Consider the following 20,165-nt stretch of genomic DNA (forward strand, 5'->3'; position numbering starts at 1 on the left):
GCGTGGCGGTGTTGTCAGTGTAAGCAGGAGAATGCAGCTCACGGGCCAATTTAAAGAAATCGTTTTGTCAGCCTTTACATCCCGCTTTTGGGTGTTGGCGATGTTTGTTTGTGTGGAAATTCATTATTAAATCCAGCTGTCAGTAAGCGGTTTTGACTTTGATTGAGTGTTACAGAATTCAGTGGTTTCAATCGCGGCTAATTCGGCCTGTTGAGCTGGGACCGCCCTGGCTGCAAATAACGGGCACAGTAACTCCCAAAACAAGGCCTCGCGTTAGCTGAGAGAGTCTGTAAATAAGCAGCTGGCCTCGAATCAGTTTCCCAATCCCAGAGTTTGGATCCAGACACGACGCTGTTCAGTTCAGTGGGCTGAAACATCTCTGCCTCGTCACTCGGAGCTAAAACATCTTTTTGACTGTGTTCGGGCTGGGATGACCCACTTCTTTAGAGAAGAACAATGAAGTCTAAAGAAGTTTAATTGAAGTTGCCGCGCATATCTGATCGACTGCACTTTTGAAATGGGGGGGGGGGGTAAAATGAAAGCTCGAATATTAATCCACTTGGTGCTAAATTAAGATATAACTTTGAAAGCATGAAACTGACACAGCCGCAGAGGAAGAATCCCGATCGGCTGCCTCCTTTCGCTCCTTTTGTTGCATTAATTAGTTTGATCGAGGCATCATTCTGTCACAAATGTGAAGCCGCATGCTCGACTGTTTACTAACTTGACGCGGGCAGTTATGATAAGCCCGGGCATTATCGCTCATTTTCCTGTGCTTGCACTTTCGCCAGCCATCTGTGCACTGTGTTCATCATACCCAGAGTGTTTGGTGTCAGCGTCGAAAGTATAAGTTATGAATGTTACCATAGTTGCAGAATAACAGGTGGTCACTATGATTAGAGATAACTGCCAATTATGTTTGAAAATCCTGAGGGAGTGCTTTGGCACCCGTTCTCTCTCTCCTGCTGCTTGACGGATAATATTATATTACCGACATCCTCATGCTGTCTGATGATTGTTTCACTGCATTCCTTTTTTTTTGTTTTTTTGTTTTTTTTGTTAAGTCCAGCCGGGAAATTTAAATTTGGAAGCAGGTAATCTGTCAAATGTAAACATTTGGAGTCAGAATGCAACTGATCTGAGCTGAGCTGGCTCTGAAGTGATGCAATAGTCCAGTATTCCACTTGGATTGGATTCACAACCATAAATCACCCGAGTAAGGCCGGTGCATCACGGGCCAAACGCATTACCTCTCGCTGCATTACGTCTGTTCAGCTTTGTGACTGATCGATGTTTGCCCGTGATTCCTCCACTAATTGAAACCCAATCTCCTCTAGTTCCTGCTCAGTCAGCTCCAGGAGCTCGCTGGCCCACCTCTACTCCGCCGGCTTCCCCGACATCGTGGACTGTAACGGACAGGTGGCGGAAGTCCTGGACCCGACTGAGCCTGTGCCCTTTGACCCCCAGCGTGAAGAGACTGACCCTCTACAGGGCAACCTGCTGGTGGTCCAGTTTCTAGCGTTTACCAGGTAAGGTCAAGTGTATTTACACTGAGCCACTGAGCCGTTTAACCGTTTACGGGGATAAATACATGCTTAATGCTTGACGACGCCCGTGAGAATTTTTTCTCACATTGAACTGCAGCCAAAACATCAATGCAGTAAAGCCATATGGGCATAAATACCTGCCAGTCATCCTCTACACACATACACAGCATCCAGATGTACCTTAAGAAAAAACATTTTCCCGTCAGCATGGGCTGAATGGCTTCTCTGTCAGCGGCCCGTCACAAAAAAACCCCCGGAGCCAGCGTCCCCTCTGTCATGAGCTGACAGGGGGGGGGCTGCTGAAGGATGGCTACAAAACACACCACTCTTTGTGTCCTTCTATCTTGTCATCAGCACCGTCAGCACCTTGATAGACCCAACTCACATCCGTCTTGTTCGTCACAGACTTCCCGTGTTCCTACCTCAACATGGTGACACGTTGATGTCCTCACTACTGTGTGTGAAGAGACAGATCAAAATGTTTAGGCTCTTCCTGGGTTGTAATAGATGCCATTAGAGACCAGGATATATACCGTTTTGAATTGATATGCGTGATTCGGACGTGTTAAATGACGTGATGACATCATTGGGATTTGACTACCAGCCGTCCTTAAGTGCAGTTAAGAGGAGGAATGAAGCAACTGAGGAGGTAAAAGTGTCAGGAAAGAGCTCGTCAAGGATCGGCATTTGTTTGTCTGTTAAATGTTTTGTTGTCAATTAATAAATAAACGATTGTGATTTGGGGGAAGAAAAAGGAAACTGACCATATGGAAAGTGGATGTTTTTGCACACATCATACACAAAAAATACACTTTTTTTTCTAGCTTTCCCCAGCAGAACATCATTATCCTGTTTATGTTCAGGCTGGCCAGTAAAGAATTTCATTTCTGCAAGCCAGTTGGGAGGGAGTTTGGTGTACTGTTTGTAAGTTTATATACTAAAAACCTCTTCATAAGGTAGAAAAAGATTTAAAGTTGAAACACTGTTACACAGTTGGAAACCGCAAAACAAAGCAGATATTTAAACATTTTAGTTTTGATAATGTTCACATACGTTTTTATTTGTACATACATTTGTTCTTCAACCTGAAACCATACACTTAAACATACATTGTGTGTCTGCGGCTCGCTGAGTGGGTTCAGGGTTCCCTCATAATCATGACAAGCAGGTATAGCAGGCGGCGGCAAGCAGGGAGCCTGTGCATGAGCAGGATCATTTATTTCTAGCTCTCATCCGGGTGCCATAATTATCAATATTGTCCATTTACAGAATGAATATTAATGGCAGCTCCTCTGTGAAGACGGAGCACAGCAGCATCTTTAACAGTGGAATATCAGAGGGAGTGATTGGGAGGACACACCCCACCCTTTAGATTCGATTCCCACCTGAATTCTCCGCCTCTGACGGCCTGCCCGTAGCCGCGGAGGGTCTCCCAGCACTCCCCGCTTGTTTTCAAATGCCTTTTGCTTTTCTCCTCGTTATTTAATACCCGGCGACTGATTGCTACTCTGTTCATCAGAAAGAAGCTCATCCTGAAACCCCGCTCATTATTTAATGTGCTCGGTGCTAAATTGAGTGCTTGCAGGCTCACCGGGACTTTTTTTGTGGGCCGTCAGCAGTTTGAAGTGTGTGTTTAGATCTGCGTACGTGCGTGAAATCGCACTCAGACGGTGATGCTTGTGTGTAAAGAACACATTTTTTCCCCTCCATAGTCGTCCTTGTAATCACAAACTATATAGAATTATTCCCTTTGTGTTAAACTGCAATAATACACAAGGTTTCTTACCCAGCACAGATCTAATAAGTAGTTTTCATGCGGCCTTTAGTGGGGCCCGGCTATCCACTTATAATGAATCAAAAGTGCAAAGCCAAGTTTGTACCCACTCAATCAGCAATCCAATTTATAGCCACTTTTAAGGTGTGATTTACCACCTTACGTTCTAATCCTCATTTTTATTATTGGGTTTTTACTTTTAAGTAGCTGTAAAGCTGAAATACCGGCTCCGAGCGGACGTGAGAGACATGCATATTCAGGTTTTTCCCCTTTCCTGGAATCGTCTGAAGTAAAACACAAGCCGAAATGTGATTTACTCTTCCAGGATTTTAATGGCATTTTCAACCATCAATTTCAAATATGCATATATCTCTACTCCCCACATAGGTTTTGTCATAAAGATATCACAGTTAGTGTTAAATATATCATATGTAAGGTAGTAAATCAATCACCCATGCGCTTATTTACATGCAGCATTGCTGTATTAATTTCAAATACTGCACTTGGAGCGGCCATTATTTTCTGAATTATCGTCAACCTCTGTCTTGTCTTTTGCCAGAATCCCAACAGCGGGTGTCAGTCCTGATTGGCCGGACAGCATCTATTTCACCTTCCAGTTCTATCGCTTCCCACCAGTCACGTCCCAGCAGCTCAAACTGCTGACCAGCGACAAGGTTCAGCAGAGGGCTGGTGCTCCATTTCCCTGTGTCCTCGTCTCCATCAACAGAGATGGCTCCGTCAACTCTGGTAAGGATCTACCACTGAAAAATAACTGAATTAATGAATCCCAACAATAACACTTGTTTTTGAACTGACAAATCGATGCTGTTTGATGCTTTCCTATCCACGTTGGAATGTGGGAAAATGTGTTTTTTTTTTCTTTTTGAAACCACTTTAAATCCCGGGAGTTGGACTCATGTTTCTGTATCTGTATATAAACTTAACATTGTAAAGTCAGTGCCTACACTGATGCCCCATGATGCTCTCTGATGCTGAGGCACTTCCCTTCCAGTCAGCCGGACGGACACAGATTTCTTATAGCAGCTAATGAAATGGAAGAGATATTACAGCTTTTGACGGAGCGTGATATTGAGCACACAAACAATCCCCCTCCCTTGTTCTTACGCCTACCCATATTCTCCATTCCCCAGACACACTCAGTATTTCTCAGTCTCTCTCAGTCTATATCATCCGGTATGCACTTCCACAAATCCCTTCTACATTCAAAGCGATTCTTCTATATATTCTAAGGCGAGGCTTTCCACCTATCTACTCATAACTGCTGAACCACCAAAGCTTCCCTCTCTTATTTGAAGGATTAAACATACTGGTTTCCTTAGGTTTTAAAATCTAACTCCTCTGTCTTACACAATATTATATGCTGAACCACAACAGAAGTCAAATATTGTATAGTGTATGAATGCCCTTTCTAGAAATAGGTCGTCCTAGTTTGTCATGAAATTGGGGCGATTCAGGTGAAATCTCTGTGTAATTACAAACATATAGCGAAACATTATAATAAACAAATGTTTTTTTCTAACTGCTCTCAAAATGACAACTTTGATTAATTAACTATATGAAATATATATCACCTTTTCAAACACGGGCTGAACAAACAATTACACAGAAACAATTGGAGATGATCTGTATCTGATTTTATGGGAGATGGCAATGTTGTTTTATGTTATCGTGTTGAAACAAGTTATGGAACCACAGTAATAGAAGATGGAGAGATAATTGGGAGAAAATGAAAGAAAACGGAAAGTAAACTCTATTTTAATTTCCATGTCAGTGCAGTTACTTGCCTAACAGACACTCCCAGGAAAGGACTTGTGTTTGAGCATCTAATCACATAAATGTTATCAAACAAGATGTATGAAATCTCAACAAATGCACACTGTTCCTCGCCAGGAAATGTATTTTTTGTATTCTGTTTGTGGGCAATTTTTCCAGACCAAAAGCCGACCCTTGGTAACCGTCCAATCACCGTAAACCAGGCAGCAACCTCTGGTTCCGAAAAGTGAAGCCAAACTTAAGCGCCTTAAACTTGCATTCTCTCTGCTGGCCATAAGGGGGCGACTCCTCTGATTGGAAGAAAAGTTAAATTGGATGAAAGTCTGTCGGATCCAACTGATCCCACCTTCGCCGTCCAACTAGCCGCCTCCATTCACTAGTTGGCAATGGTCCACAAACCAATGGGTGACCCTATGATGACTAAGTCAATTTCTTATATAGAGTCTATGGTTGTAGCTGCAATCTAAACCTCCTCATCAGCAAAGTGACCGTTAACAGATTTAAGGTGATGTGTTTGACTTTTCCATTTCACACTGTAAGAGTAGTTTTAAGCTCCCCTGTTATAGATTTTACTCAGTCATTGTGAAAGTATGTGACCAAAAAACAGGCAATTTGATTTGAGTTGATTGATGGGTTTTTTTTTCAGTGATTTGAGTCTTTGTAATGAGGCAGTGCCATTTGCTCCTTCCATGATTCATTGTTGAGATGAGCTTGTTTTATCAGGAAATTTCATTTTTTCCCCCAGTCCTTTGGTTCTGACCAAAAAGCTACAAAAGTAATGACGTCCCCTACTGAGTCTTTGTGCTAATTAAAAAAAAAAAAAGTTATGGTGAGCTGTTAAACTAAAATGGTGAACACTGCTAACATTATACCTGCTGAGCATCACGTTAGCATGGTGATCACGGTGAGATGCTGGCATTAGCATTTAACTCAAAGTACATGCTCACAGAGCCGCTAGCATGGCTGTAGGCTCTTTGTTGAACGGAGCACTTTGTGTCACCACGTTCCCTGTTCGTTTCTGCAATGCAATAAAAACCAACAGTGGTGAATTCATAGCTGCTTTTATACTCCATTCACAGCCCCGTTGTAAAGGACTCACTATTGCAGTTACATTACGTTGACAAATCGACTACATTTTACAGATACTGATTAAGGGATGAGATTTAATTCCCCTTTTCCAATAATGTTTTTATAGTCTTTTGTAATCTTTTACTTCCTAATTGGACAAATGAATGTCAATGTAAAACATTGGACGTGCTCTTTATTGGCTGATCTATAAAGATATGAATGATCCAAGCATTGTGCAAGATCAATGATCCACTGACTGCTCTCTCATCATTCAGTGTGAGTTTTTGAAAGTAGTGGAAAGTGTGTGAGTGTGTGTGTGTGTGAGAGACAGTGGTTGAGAGAGAATATGGAATTTGTCTGAGCTTCAAAGCTGCTGCAGTTATTCAGCATTGCGATTCTGTGGCCTGCTGGGTGGAAGTTCCCCAGAAACCCATTCCCTGTTTAGGACAACCCTTCCTTCTCATGTGCCATTCACCCATTGGATACCAGAAAATGCTTTTCAATCAAGTTAGTATTCCAGCTACATTTGATATTTAAAAAGGAATACAGTCAAGTACAGTCATATCTCTACCTGAATCAAAATGTGGCTGGAAAAAAAGAGGAATTATGCCAAGTAGGAAATCACCTCTCTTCACAGGAAGTGATATACGAAACAATCCAAAACGTTCTTTGTGTACTGACTCGTAAATGGGTTGAGCTGTAATTTGTTAATTTTCCTGTTTAGGTCCTAAACATGTGCATTTGCCAATTGTAACTTTGTGGAATTGCAGAATATAACACGCATTTCCAACTTTCATAATTTTTTATATCACTTTTACAGTCATTTTTTTGATACATGGACCAGAAGACAATCCTAACTTTCTCTTCCCCACTGTGACACTAAAGAAACTGCGAAAGGGAAGCGAGACACAGTTTGGCATCCTGCTGTTTACCTCATATAAGTTGGCTCACACAGCGATTTAAGTGTTCTGCCTCCACGACTGATTTCGCCAAGGCAATAGGTGTACAATTTTTACAATTATGTGCAAGCAGTTACAATGGTTAAGCTGTAGGTCGTAACAATTAAAAGAATCCACCGGGGAGAAGAGGAATATGCAGTTTGCACCCTTTGAAGTCATTTGCATTTTGAGGCCACAGAAAGAGATCCTTTTGTTTTAAAGGCAGCAGTGGGACAGGCTGGAATTCTGAGTAACCAACGGTAACAACAGGTCAATACGCGACCTGTTTTTATTTTTTTGCAAATGATTCGCCAATGATGGGAATAATGTTGCATATGCCCTCCACAGCCAGGGTCCACCCACACAGCGATTTCATTCCCCTCCTGATAAGGACTCTTCTCAGGACTGTGTGGGCGTGTTCAGACTGTGCTTGATTGGTATGTCTGTGACTTTCCACTGGTTTTTGTTGCATCTGTTGAGGTGAATTCACATTGAACACACGACCAAGTTTTTGCCTTGTTCCACAAATAATGTACGACCAGCCAGCTAGTAATGTACATGCATGTATGTATTGTTTCTGTGTTCGGTTCATCTCAGTTCACAACTCACCAGGAACCACTTATTGTTTTCCTTCTTATTTTTGCTCCGTACCTTTTTATAATTGGAGTCATGGCGCCTCGGGATAAGCACAAATTTCCCTCTCAGATTCAGGCAAATTAAATTAAAATAGTTAATTAGTTAGTGTTTCTTTTGAAAAAAGTCAGCAAACTCCAAGCATGCTCTACGTTTGGTGGCGAAAACTAAAGTGGGGGTAAAGTTGTTTAAGTTTCCAATTGTCACACTCACTGATATACAAGTGGTGTTTATTCTAAACTTATATTATTAATATAATACTAATTCTTATTATTATTAGGGGGTATTGATATGGGCTAAATGGGATGCATTTAACAAAGACCCGTGGTCAAAGTCATCCTGTGTCTTAGTTACAAATATTCAAATCAAGCTCTAACTTATAATACTCTCTGAAGTAACCTCGAATGGAAAAATCTGCAGTGGGTTATGAGCAATTTATCAAAGAATTTACTATTAAATACTGTTGGGAATCCATCTGGCCCTGAAGAATTTCCCCTTTTGCATGAAAAAGCTGCCTGTCTCAGTTCGGCAATAGTGGTTGACCTTTCCAACGACTTAACAGAGTCAGCGTCTACTTTATTTGAGAGAGCTGGAAAATGTGTCGCCGGTGGAAGGGTCAGTAGCGTCTCTAGATACATATAGACATATATAAAACTGCCAAGTGTTGGTTAATTCATTTGAGATCTGCTCTAACACCTGATGGGGTCTGAATTTGTGGAATCTGATGAGTCTCTTGTAAATAGTGGGATTGTAACAGGCTCGCGTCGTCCCTTAGTATGTGGATCTAGATTAAAGTAGAAGGTCCATAACATGAGCAGAAGTGAGATAGTGTTACGCTTTCAGTCAAATCTGGTCTATATAAATCTTGGCTGATGGGGAAGCAGCATAGAGCTATCTGTTGCCTCACTTCACAAATGTCTTGGTAGGTTAACCTGATAAATTTAAAATGAAATGAGATCACCTCGTAAAATACAAACACGGAGATAACCAGGGTTTTTTTTGTGATTTAGTGATAGAAAGAATTTGAGATAAAACTCACAAAATCTTCAATGGACAGCTAGCATGTATTAAGACGCCAGGGGGATGTGTAAAACTCTTAAATGGTATTTTTAATATGACACGAGCATGAGCTGAAATGACCATGGCATCATGTGAGCATGACAGACTGGTGAAAGTCAATTGACCACCAGGAGGTGGTGAATGGAGACACCCATTGATTCATTTCAGAATAAATCTATGCAAGTGCAATATCCCTGCTGTTTCAGTGAGAAACATCCCGTTTGTGATACATTGGTGAATGTAACCTTAGTCTACCATGATGTTTGTCTCTTCATCTAGCTGCTCACTCTTCTCTGTTTTCTCTGCCCGCGGCCCTCACAGCGTTGTTGAGATTTGTTGATCCTCGGCAGGATTTTCAGTATGCCTCGTCTGTGTACACAGCAGACTAGGGGGAGGGGGACGGGGAGTCTGGGTGCCTCTCCCCCCCGTCTGCAAGCCTAGCTGCACACATACACAACAACCCTGCACAACCCTTGGGCCAGATCTGTCAGCCACTTGTGAGCACAAACACACATAGCACATTTTTTTCTCCCGCTCTCCCTCCGTGCTCTCATTGCCACCCGTCCGCTGCATTCAAGCCAAGAGCATGCTGGGAGAATTAATGGTCCAAGTGGAGAGAGTTGGCGGGTGGTTGGCAAGAGGAGAGGGAGAGAGGGGAGCTGAAGGAGTCTGTGTAGGATAGGTTAAAGGGAAAGGAGGCCTAAGTAGAACAGAAATATCATGAATGCTGTCAAACAAGTATGTAATGGTTTTTAAGTCAAAATAAATCTGTTGTCTACTTTAGATCAAATGGAGGTTAACCTGTGTCAAACACTGAACCTTAACTTATTTCAATATCGATTTAAAAGGATCCAGGTTGTAAAAGTCTGGAGTTATGGGACTAGAACAGAGGTCCTCAACGTTTTTCAGGCCAACCCCAACCCCTCATTACATATCATATAATATATATAATATATGTTTAGTCCAGTCTGTGGTGCCGTGTATGAAAGTACTTTGTAATGATGTATATAATGCTAAGCCATTCAAATAATTGTTGATGGATGCAAATATTTATCGAACATATTTGAACTCTATATTGGCATTTCTACATCACAATTTCACAACATAACATTTAACAAATACCAAGATTAAAATGTGCTTATTATATGTATTTTTAGCCACATTTACATTTTTGGAAGAAAAAGAGTTTGGGATCAAATTATTCAGGGACCCCTGCAGTAACTCTGCGGACCCCCTAGGGGTGTTGAAGATGTGTGGACTAGAGAGAGGAAACAGAAAGTTTTCTATCCGTTCGTGTGTGGAGGGGGTTAGGTCCTCTTCAACACAGCTGGGCTGTCACCAAAGGTCCTCATTACTCCACTTCCATCCGTCTGCTTCTCGGGACGTTCAACTGATTGCAATAAAGACAGCGTGGGGGCTTTGATAGGGAGTTGGAGGGAGGATTCTGGGAGTGTGGCGGGCACACAGGGCCACACTCGGATGCTGGGGACATTAACCCACCGCTACAGGTTGGGCTTTGGGCTGCAGCCGACTGATTGGACCCACTCACCAGCTGAGTTGGATCACTTGATGGAGGTCACTTTCATTCGAAGCGCTCAGAGTTGTGCAGGATGAGTCCGATTTTGAGTCTGTTGCCCGTGAGAATTACAGGGCACTCATGTTACATTCTCCAGATCAGTGTGTGCTTTTACCCTAATCTGATTTAATCATAACGTTATGGCCGCATGTCCCTGCATGTGACCTTGCAGGAGTGGAAGGAATAACAAACGGCTACTGATATATACGGCTGCTAAATATCTAAAGAGATTTATGGCTCTCATTGTCCCCTGAACAGCTTCAGTCCTCAAACAGTTAGCGTAATATTTTTTTCTCCAAAAAAAGAAAAACAGCTTTTTCTTCCGAGGGATCAAGAGAGGAATGTACTCCTCTTAATGCCACAACTTTATCCCCGCTGTTAATAAAATCACTCTTGAGGTTTTCCGGCCGCGTTAGGCGCCATTATCATCTTGAGTTATGGGGGCCCTAGGGGGCCTCTGATTTTGTGAAATGGCCTCATACTCCCTGGTTATTGTACTGCCATGCAGCACAGTCATCAGACCTAATGGCTCCCAGTCGATGGCTGTTGCCCCAGCTCAGATCTGTCCACAAGGTTGACAGCTGGTTTATTATGGCTCTTTCCTCCAAATTCAAAGCCATCTGGACGCGAGTGAAAGGCGAAAATAATGATCAGATTGGTGACTTTTTCTGGTGAGCATCAACTTGCCATTGCATCAGTGCAGTGCAGCATACAAATGGGTGACATATCAAAGTGTTGCATTTCTATAAAGGTGGGATAAACACAGGTTCCACCCTTCCAAATGCACTGGCGTCTGAGCCTCAGCCCAGAGAACCTGGATGACATCCAATTAGAGCTGCAGCGATTATTTTTGGTCGCGATTAATTGCTGATTAGTAATCGTTTGGTCAGTAAAGTGACAAATTCATGTAACAATAGTCTTCAGCCGATTCCTATGTCTTGTTTGGCTCCAGTAACCCTCTAATAGATATTACTCAATCAATGTGACAAAGAAAAGCAGCAAATCTCCATAACTGGCAAGCCGGAATGGATAAAAAAAATGACTAAGATTAATCGTTTGTCAACAGTTGCCAGTTATTTTTCTGCCAATCATCTGATGAAATGAATCAGCTAATCATTCTCAGCTCTACTATATCTATTAAGAGTTATTTAAGAACAACCATCCATTTTTCTGTCAATATTTTTAATGGATGTAGCCAGTTATGTGGGAAGATAATGTCCCCCGTTCTTAATCCTGCTACAAAGCTGTGGCTGAGTTGTCGACTACAAATAATGCCGCATATTTGAATCGCATGATCGTAACTTTTGAACAAGTTATATGTGTTCTCCCCTCCACGCTGAAGTCTTCTGTCTCCTCGTTTAAGGCTCCCCAGGTCTGCAGGTACAGTTCAGAGTGGATGAGGGTTTCTTGAGGCCCGGGGAGAAGCGCTGGTTTCTGCGCTACCTGGCCCTCCACACCATGCACATAGACATCTGGGACAGCGACTCATTGCTCCTCATAGGCTCCACCGCCATCGAGCTGAAGGTAAGAGGCCGAGGTCGACTCACAAGTACAACGATGGAAGTGATTATTTGTTGTAATATCACATGCAAACTAAAAACGACCCATCTGTCATGGCTTCATGCAGCTTTGCAGATTGTTTTAACACGTTTAATGGGTAGAAAACTGTGTCCGAGAATACAAATACAAAAACACTTCACTATATTGTATATTACACAGGTTTCCCATGTTATCTGTGGTCTATTGCTGTCTACTGGGACCTGAACAAATACAAATCTTGTTTTTGAGATAAAAATAATGAACAGTGGTTCAACAAACATACTTTTAAGTGTTGCCCCCCCTGTGTGCTCTGTGACCGGCGCAAGTTTCCCTCCTATTCCAACCTCTAAAGAACGAACCGCTGTTTTCATTGATTGGACAGAAACGTACTGGCCAGCCTTGATGTGGAATTGATTTGTTTTGCAATTTGGTGAAGTTTGTAAAGCATTTAATGAGAAGGAGAAAATAAATAAAGGGTAATAAGGTAGTTTACAACTGGGCAGGGCTATTGTGACTCCATGTCTTTATCAGCACATTTGTCAAATGCATACTTGTGAATGAATGCCTCTCAGACCCTTTTTCTCACACCTGGTTTTCTGCACCCTCAGTACATGTTGCGTCAGGGTAAACCGGCAGTGCAGGCCCTCCATGAGGTGGAGGTGCTGACCACCGATTACGTGGGCGAAGACACCCTGCTGACGAGCACAGATTCGGGCCGACAGTCAACCCTCAGTCCCATGACGGTCCACACCATTATCAGGGGCCGGCTGCACATACGCACCGGAAACATAGGTAAGTTCTGCAATGCTCACTGTCCGAAGGCTCTTCATCAGGAATCTGTGATCTGTATTCTCCAAGTCATAATTGTTAGGGACTGATGGATGAGTATTGCATGATGAAGTGTTAATGTAGTATTAAATGAAGTATTGTTTATAATTCATCTGACCATTTGAAGCTGCTGTTACTCTGTGATGAAACGTGAGAAATGGAATAGACTAAATCAAGTGCTGCCCCTGGTGGGACCCAGAAGAGGGCTGAGAGTGAATCCATGGGATGAGGACTGTTGAGAACCGCTTTATATTTGCATTTCCCAAAACGCCAACGTAAATGCAAGCAAAGCCGGGGAAATTTTTTTCCAAAGAAAATCCAGTTTCATATCGCTCCAAATCTCCTTCTACCTCTGAAATGTGTTTTATATTCAGGCTATATTCCATTCAGAGCCTCGAAATATGAAGTAATGTTGTCTGTTTACTTCTATTGATGTTTAGAATTGGGAAATGGCAGTGAATCCCCCAGGGATTCTGCTGCTGCTGAAAGTTCCCATTCTTCCGGAAGTCTGCAGGCTGTGCAAACGCGAAAAAACCCTTGATACGATAGTTCCGCTTCGTCTAGCAACTAAGCACCTTTCCTCTCCCCCTTCGCACTCATCCTATTTGAGCCGGGCGTGGCTCCCGTGGTGCGATGGCAGCTGACGATAGCTTCCTCGCCATTTATCAACTGGTGAAACGATACGCCCTCCCATAAACAATGCATCTTTCTCTGGGGCCGGAGGAATCTCTGCCGAGTGCCATTGTTGGAGCTAAATATGCCGGCACTTCACTCAAGGCGGGTTGAGAGCGTGGTGGTGGTGTGCTGGGGAGAGAAGGGGGGGAGGGGGGGTTGTGTCTGGCATGTAAATTCCAATCAAGGTTCAGATATCCATCAGGCGCCCCGGCAGACAGTCGCAATGAATCTGGAGAGGGAGGATGCTTAAGCACTTTTCTTTGTTTCTGCTACCATCTGCCTTTCTCGCGTTCGCATTTCTCTCTTTGCTCTTTATCACTGTCTTCTTCTCTTATTCACCCATTTACCTCTCACCCTTCTATCACACCCTCTCCTCCCGCCTCTCGATGTGTCTGTTTTCTTCTCTCGCCTCCCCCTGTATCCTCTGTCTTCCTCTGCGCCTGTCACCGAGCTGTAATAAATAAGCGCTCTTATTTGGTGGGTGGTAAGGGATGTGGAGCTCGGTCATTAATGGTGGGGGTGAGGTGGAGGGGTGTAGACAGACAGGTGTAGCGGAGCGTGGACGGGTTGCGTGTGATGAGGCGAGGTGGCGGGAATGAGAGGCGGACAGGTAGCGTATATCACTGACATCATGTGAGAACCCTGTAACTCCAATTTCTTTGTGATTTGCACATTCAATAGACGGATTACACGGCTTCTCTGTGGATCGGGAAAATTCCACTACGGCCCGTAATCCCTACTGGATGGACTCAAAAATGCACGCTGGCCGAGCTAAATGGCATGCAGGCTATATTTCTGTGTTGACAGCATTCAGATACAGCTTCTTCTGGATTTCAGCGCGAGGGGTGAAGGAAGGTTACTTGAAAATGCTTGATGACGCGAGAGAAAATAAATGAAAATAAATGTGTGACAGGAAGGGTCGCTAAAGCAGTGGGAGCTTTTTCTTTTCCAGGGGGGATGAAATGTCTCGTAAAATATTGGTCTAGTTGATTTAGAATAATGTGCTGATTTAATTTGAGTCATGTATATGATAATGTTGAGGGGTTTATTGTGTACCGTAAATTCTTGAATATTGTCCCACGGGCCTTTTTATTAGCTCAACTGTTGGCTTAATTTGAAACAGGCTTATGTAAAACAGAGGCCTTTTCTAATTTTCACTGTCAATATTCTATTTTAGTCATAATCCTCCCTGTTTCGTATCTGCTCCTGTTTTCATTTGTCATTCTTGATGCTGCATTGCGTTTAATGCTTAATGAAAACAAATCAGTACAACGGTCATGCAGCACTCGACTGGCCTTTCTCCTTCCCAACTCAAACGTTGTATTCAATCATTATTTCCAGTTGCTTTGAAATTTGACTTTTAGTTTTTGCAGTGATGCGACATAATCCCGCCATTCCTAACAATTTCAGGAAGTGTTGAGTTTCAATGACAGTAACTTAATACCGCTCAGGAACATGACAGCCTGGGAGTGATTGACACTGATTCGGAAATAAAAGGTCAGATCAGTAGAGAGTAGAGTATAATATGTAGTTTCACTGATAGAATTTGGGTTGTAGAAATTTCCATTATTCTGCATATGAGTCATGGGGTTACACAGTCTTCCTTAAAAATGTTAAAAGACTCTAAAAAATGTATTATACGATCATATACTGTATGGTAATTATATGCAAATCTCTCTACGCCATTATATTTCAGAAATCAATGCAGCCCCTGACTATATACTGCTCTCCCACTCTTCTAATTTTCTGTGTTTCAGTCATGCATGCTATTAATCATGTCTTTACTTCGCCCCGTTGGGAATTCATCAGAATTATAGGCTTCAGTTGGGAAAAATGAGTGGCAGACTGTCATTTCCAAATGAAAAAGAGTAAAACACAGAACGATATCCCTTTTAATCATCACAAGGTGGGATTGACAAGTAATTAATTAAATGGTAATGATATACACTGTCAGTCCCCTTCAATCATTCTGTAAAGAAGCTTTTATTAAAGGACTGAAGAAAGGGCATTAATCGCTATAATAGAGAGTTGTGGCGGTTTTTGTTTTGTTGCGGTGTGAAGAAGGAAAGCAGCGCTCCGTCACAGCGAACTGTAGGAGCATGACGACCGTCTGCTCATCGCATGGAACTAACTGATCGGCTGGTGATCACAGAGGAAAGCTACAATGCTTTATTGATTTCATCTGCTAAATCCGCATGAACTCTGAGTTGAAAATGAGGGTAGAAATGGGGGAAGTGATGCATTAAAGAGACATCTTTAACCGTAACACGATTGGAAACTGTGCAATAGCTCTACATTTGAAAGCTGGTAGTAACTCCGTCGAGTAACTTTGTCCCAAAGATGGTAAATAAATAAATAAAAAAACCTTGAATAATCTTTGTTATCCATGATGTCATTATGATGTAAAGCCCAGAACGTTTCCACAGAAAGATAATGTGGATTAATTGATGCCCTGTCGTGTTGTTTTATCTCTGTCGAACAAACAAGCAGGCAAACACAACATAGATGGATGGCAGATGGATAGAAAGTAACAGATGGGTGAAATAAAACAAGGAAACCATGGAAGAAGCAGGAAAAGGCGGGTCGTTTTCATAGATCTAAGGCTGTATCGGTAGTGTAAGTTTATAAAACAATGACAAAGGGGAATATATATTCCACCTCAATGCATTGCAGTGCCAAGTCATGGTCCCTGGAGGATAATTCCTAATGATTTTGGTGAAAACCCCCAAACTATTCGTCTCTTTGTGATTGAAGTTAATGCAAAACTGCAAGTAAATTCAACGAATGCATTTGTTTGTGCAAATTGATGCAAAGGCAAGCCGGAAACGTCTGGATGCTCCATGAACCTCTGACACCACCATCTGGACAATATGCCACAGGATGTCTGATAAATGAATGCTCCCAGGGGAACAAGTCACAGTAATACCTTGTTGTACATTTTTAGGCTGCATTAATACTATCATCAAACTTGTTTCAACAACAGTTGCCCATTTGCACATCCAGAAGAGGACCAACATTATGGATCATTTGGAATAATGCTTCTGGCCTCAATGTGACTTTCACCCCTTTGAGCTCAGTTTTGGTCTCCACCAGGGAATGATCTGGCTCTTTAGGGCGTGATCAAACTGGTCCCAGTTTCCCCGTACCGTGCCCCCCCTCCCCAGTACCCCGCTGAACTGCACTCACATTGCTGCAGAGCCAACCGGGCAGCACAGTGGTAATTCTCTATAGGTTGGTCACTATGAGCGACCCCCTTTCACATTACACACAGATCCATTTGATCCATTGTTCAAAAAACTGAGCCAAAGCTACAGCAGTTTATATAATAATAGCTTTTAATGGACCAATTCTATCTTAAGCACACATTGTTTGAGGTTAGCTTCATAAAAAAAAAGGTAATATCAGCGTCATTGCCAAAAATGAAGACAGTCAGCATTGTTAATATCCAATTTGCAAATATGTCTGTTTATAATTGCCAGCAGTAAAAAGGCCAGTGTGCGACAGAAGGGAACGCCTATTGATATGAAATCGTTTTGCTGAGTGAGCTGCGTCTGTATCGCTTCTCTCTAACGCTACACACACACACACACACACACACATACACACACACACACACACACACACACACACACACACACACACACACACACACACACATGCTCTCTCTCTCACACACAAACAGAAAGCATGTATCTGCTTCAGCACAGTAGAGAAGACAGATTAGCACCTTCTCCAGCCCGCACAGTGCTCCTCATCTGCAGCGGCCTGATAAGCCCTGGAGAGAGTGACTGTTGCAGCAGGAGAGAGTACAGAGACTCCTGCCTACAGCTGCCACCACTGGAACAAATATATCAGTGAAATTTACCTAACAATTAGTTTAGCGAGGAGGCCTCCCTAAGGGGTGCACATACAGTATGTCTCTCATTAAAAAGCCTCTTGCTGTCGGCGCATTTAGGCCCAACTTTATCAACCTTGCTTTTAGCCCCGAGGTGAGAGTGAATCTGCTTATTCTGAAAGGTCGGTGGCCTGGAACGGGGAGGCAGAATAAATCCAATATTGCAGACTACTTTGAAACCCCCTCAGTGCTTGCTCCCATTTGTTCTGGGGGGCCAGTAAATCAGTGGTTTGTTGTGGCCTTAACCTCAAAAACTGCCAGCGGAGCAAAGAGGGTGGGCAGGTGGGGTGGTTTTTCCGAGCAGGGTTATTGTCATGCAACAGAGAGAGGTAGTCAATACTTTTGATAGAGTTCAGCCCCCTGGCACTTTGTTCACAATTACTCCCCTCCTCGCAGAAAAGAAGCCACGGAGCAGCAGACGCAGCGCCCCGCGCTCTCTCTGCAGCACAAAAACCAGGAGTGTTAGCTTACATTTCAGTGAAGAGGATGATCACAGCCTGCCAGTGTGATTCAGCAGTTAGGGACGGATAATGTGACCGAGAGCAAGACATCCACGTCAACCTGGATTAGCGCTTAAAGAAGGTATTATCTGACGAGCCTAACGATGTTCCCAGTGATAGCCGATTAATTAAAATGACTGATTAGATCAGAGGGTCATAATTGGGTTCATCATCTGGCCCGTTTTTTATTTATTTATTTATTTTTTGTGGGCGAGCAGCACCGTGTGTCCTTGCAGGCTTTATTGTACAATTCTATCCATCATCAAAACATTTCTCAACACAAAAGAAAAGCCGGGGCTGAAAAGGCCCATAATGAAGTGCGGGGGCGTGAGCTCTCTGTGGCCTTGTTATTGATTGGAGTTGTTTATGCCACGGCAGAAGTAATGTGTTCACGGTTATATTTGGGAAATATAACTCAGACATATACATTCGGCTCAGCCGTGTGGCCAAGGGGAAGGGTGATGGATGGGGAGGGGAACGCACCGGGACGGCAGACACCTCACCCATTAATCTGCAGAGCTGCGCTGTCTGTGTCTGTTTGCATGGCAACATCAGCTCCCCATTACTCATTTAGCTGCCGCCCATTATCAGTCTGTTGATGAAGGAGTTTGCCTCTGGAAGATTTGGAGGGTACTTTTGGCTCCGCCTTCGGAAAAAAAAACCTCCTACAGGCTCTCTGAGGTGGGAGTTCTTGGCGGTGAAGCCACTTAATATTTCTTATGATAGGTATCCTCAGAAAATGTCTTACACCGCGATAAAGTACCTCGATCGGGTATGTTGTAACGTTCCAAAGCTTAGAAGATGATGGGAGGAGTGGGAGCGTTGTGTCAGAGTGCACTGTGATTTAAAGAGCGGCACATTTTGGTTTTAATGACTCCTTCAGTCAACCGTTAAAAATTCTATCAAGTGTTGGCCTCAGTTTACCTGTAAATTGCACAGAATAAGTCTTCTGACCCGTGGTATTTGAAAACGCTGGTGGGATGATGGCACGTGGCTGGAGGCTGGTGTTGTGTCACAATGAGCAATTATCTGTCGCACCTCCATTAGTGTGCATTTTGTGCATAGAAAACATAGAAAACCCACTATTTAGCAGAAAGGGAGACACGTAAGGTTGGAAGAGGAGTCTGGTTTTACAGGATAACTCCAAACTGTCAGCTTGGCTCTTCAAACAATGACACATAAAGCGTCTGTAACGGTACGACGGAACAATTCAAAAGTCACATTACTCTTTAAAGGAAAGTTGTGGTCGGAGATATTGATAGCTGTCTGGAGGATATATTTAACATCTTTATGTCCAATTGTCCAACTGCGTCTCTGACAGCCAGACCGGACAGAGGCCAACACTCACCATCAATCAGCGTGACGCCCGCTCAGACCTCGCTGGCAATTTCGGGCCACTAATTAATCACCGTAGGCTTGTCTTCACGTATTGATCCGGCCTCGAGTGTTCTAAGCCAAGGTTTAACCTGGACTGTGTTCATTTTGGCACCGTCTACAAGGAAATTGTATTGTTTCTCATGTGACTTCAAAGAGAAATTTGGCTTACTACTGTTTTTTTTTTGTTTTTTTGTTGGCAAACTGGCAGGATCTGGCTTCAGATCTCAGTTTGGCTCGTTACTTCAAGAAGTGGCAACCGCCCGAGTCTCAGGCCACTGCTGGAGTTACACAGATCTGGTCTTTAAATAGAATGAATCATATCAACTGTTACAGAGATGAATTTGCTTCTATCAGTTGTGGTCCTGATTGCGTATCAGTGTAACCTCAGGCACAATGTGTGATCAAACAACAAGCGAGGCTCATATTCCTCATTGAAACCTCTGCAGGGGAGCTTTCTCACTGCTCGAGTTCTTTTGGTCATTAGCAACCGCTGCTGTTCACAAGTTCGAGGCTTGCGTTTCAGTCTGATTTTTTGAAAGTTTGTTAATGAGGGTAAAACTGGGAGTTCAAGGCTAATCTGCCCTACCTATCCACAAGGAAAGTAAACCTGGAGGAGTGTGCAAATGTACATAATGCTGCTTGCTGATGTGTCATCTGACCTAGGACTGTCCTCCAGGATCCTTTGGTTAGGCAAGAACTGGGTCTTAAGTCTCAAAGCTTTGTCCCGAAACTAGGTGAGAGGCAGAGAACAAAATGCAATAATCCAAAAGCAACATATGTTGACGAAGTATAAACTCTCCTGTTAGCTTATAGTTAGCCAGCTATATTGACCGAGAAAGCAGAGTCTTCCTGTTTTGCGGCACCATGACGGCACGGCCGCTGTGAGAGTTGTGAAAGTTATGAAGCCATGCAAATGTTTCTGTTTCCAAATGATGATATATGAGTGGTAAATCTGCGCACAC

General features: G+C 43.1%; 1 protein-coding gene across 3 annotated transcripts in view; it reads left to right on the forward strand.

Moving 5' to 3' along the window:
- The window catches only part of nphp4 (nephronophthisis 4), a 129,694-nt gene that overhangs the window by 85,762 nt on the left and 23,767 nt on the right, over nucleotides 1–20,165 (forward strand). For all 3 annotated transcript variants that reach the window (XM_084014468.1, XM_084014469.1, XM_084014470.1), the window contains exons 14-17: nucleotides 1,338–1,529; nucleotides 3,881–4,068; nucleotides 11,753–11,913; nucleotides 12,537–12,720. In XM_084014468.1, the coding sequence (XP_083870594.1) occupies nucleotides 1,338–1,529; nucleotides 3,881–4,068; nucleotides 11,753–11,913; nucleotides 12,537–12,720 (725 nt within the window). The remainder of the gene's footprint in view (nucleotides 1–1,337; nucleotides 1,530–3,880; nucleotides 4,069–11,752; nucleotides 11,914–12,536; nucleotides 12,721–20,165) is intronic.

Source organism: Eutrigla gurnardus (assembly GCF_963514095.1).
Source record: "Eutrigla gurnardus genome assembly, chromosome: 8".
In the NCBI taxonomy this organism is placed as follows: domain Eukaryota; kingdom Metazoa; phylum Chordata; class Actinopteri; order Perciformes; family Triglidae; genus Eutrigla; species Eutrigla gurnardus.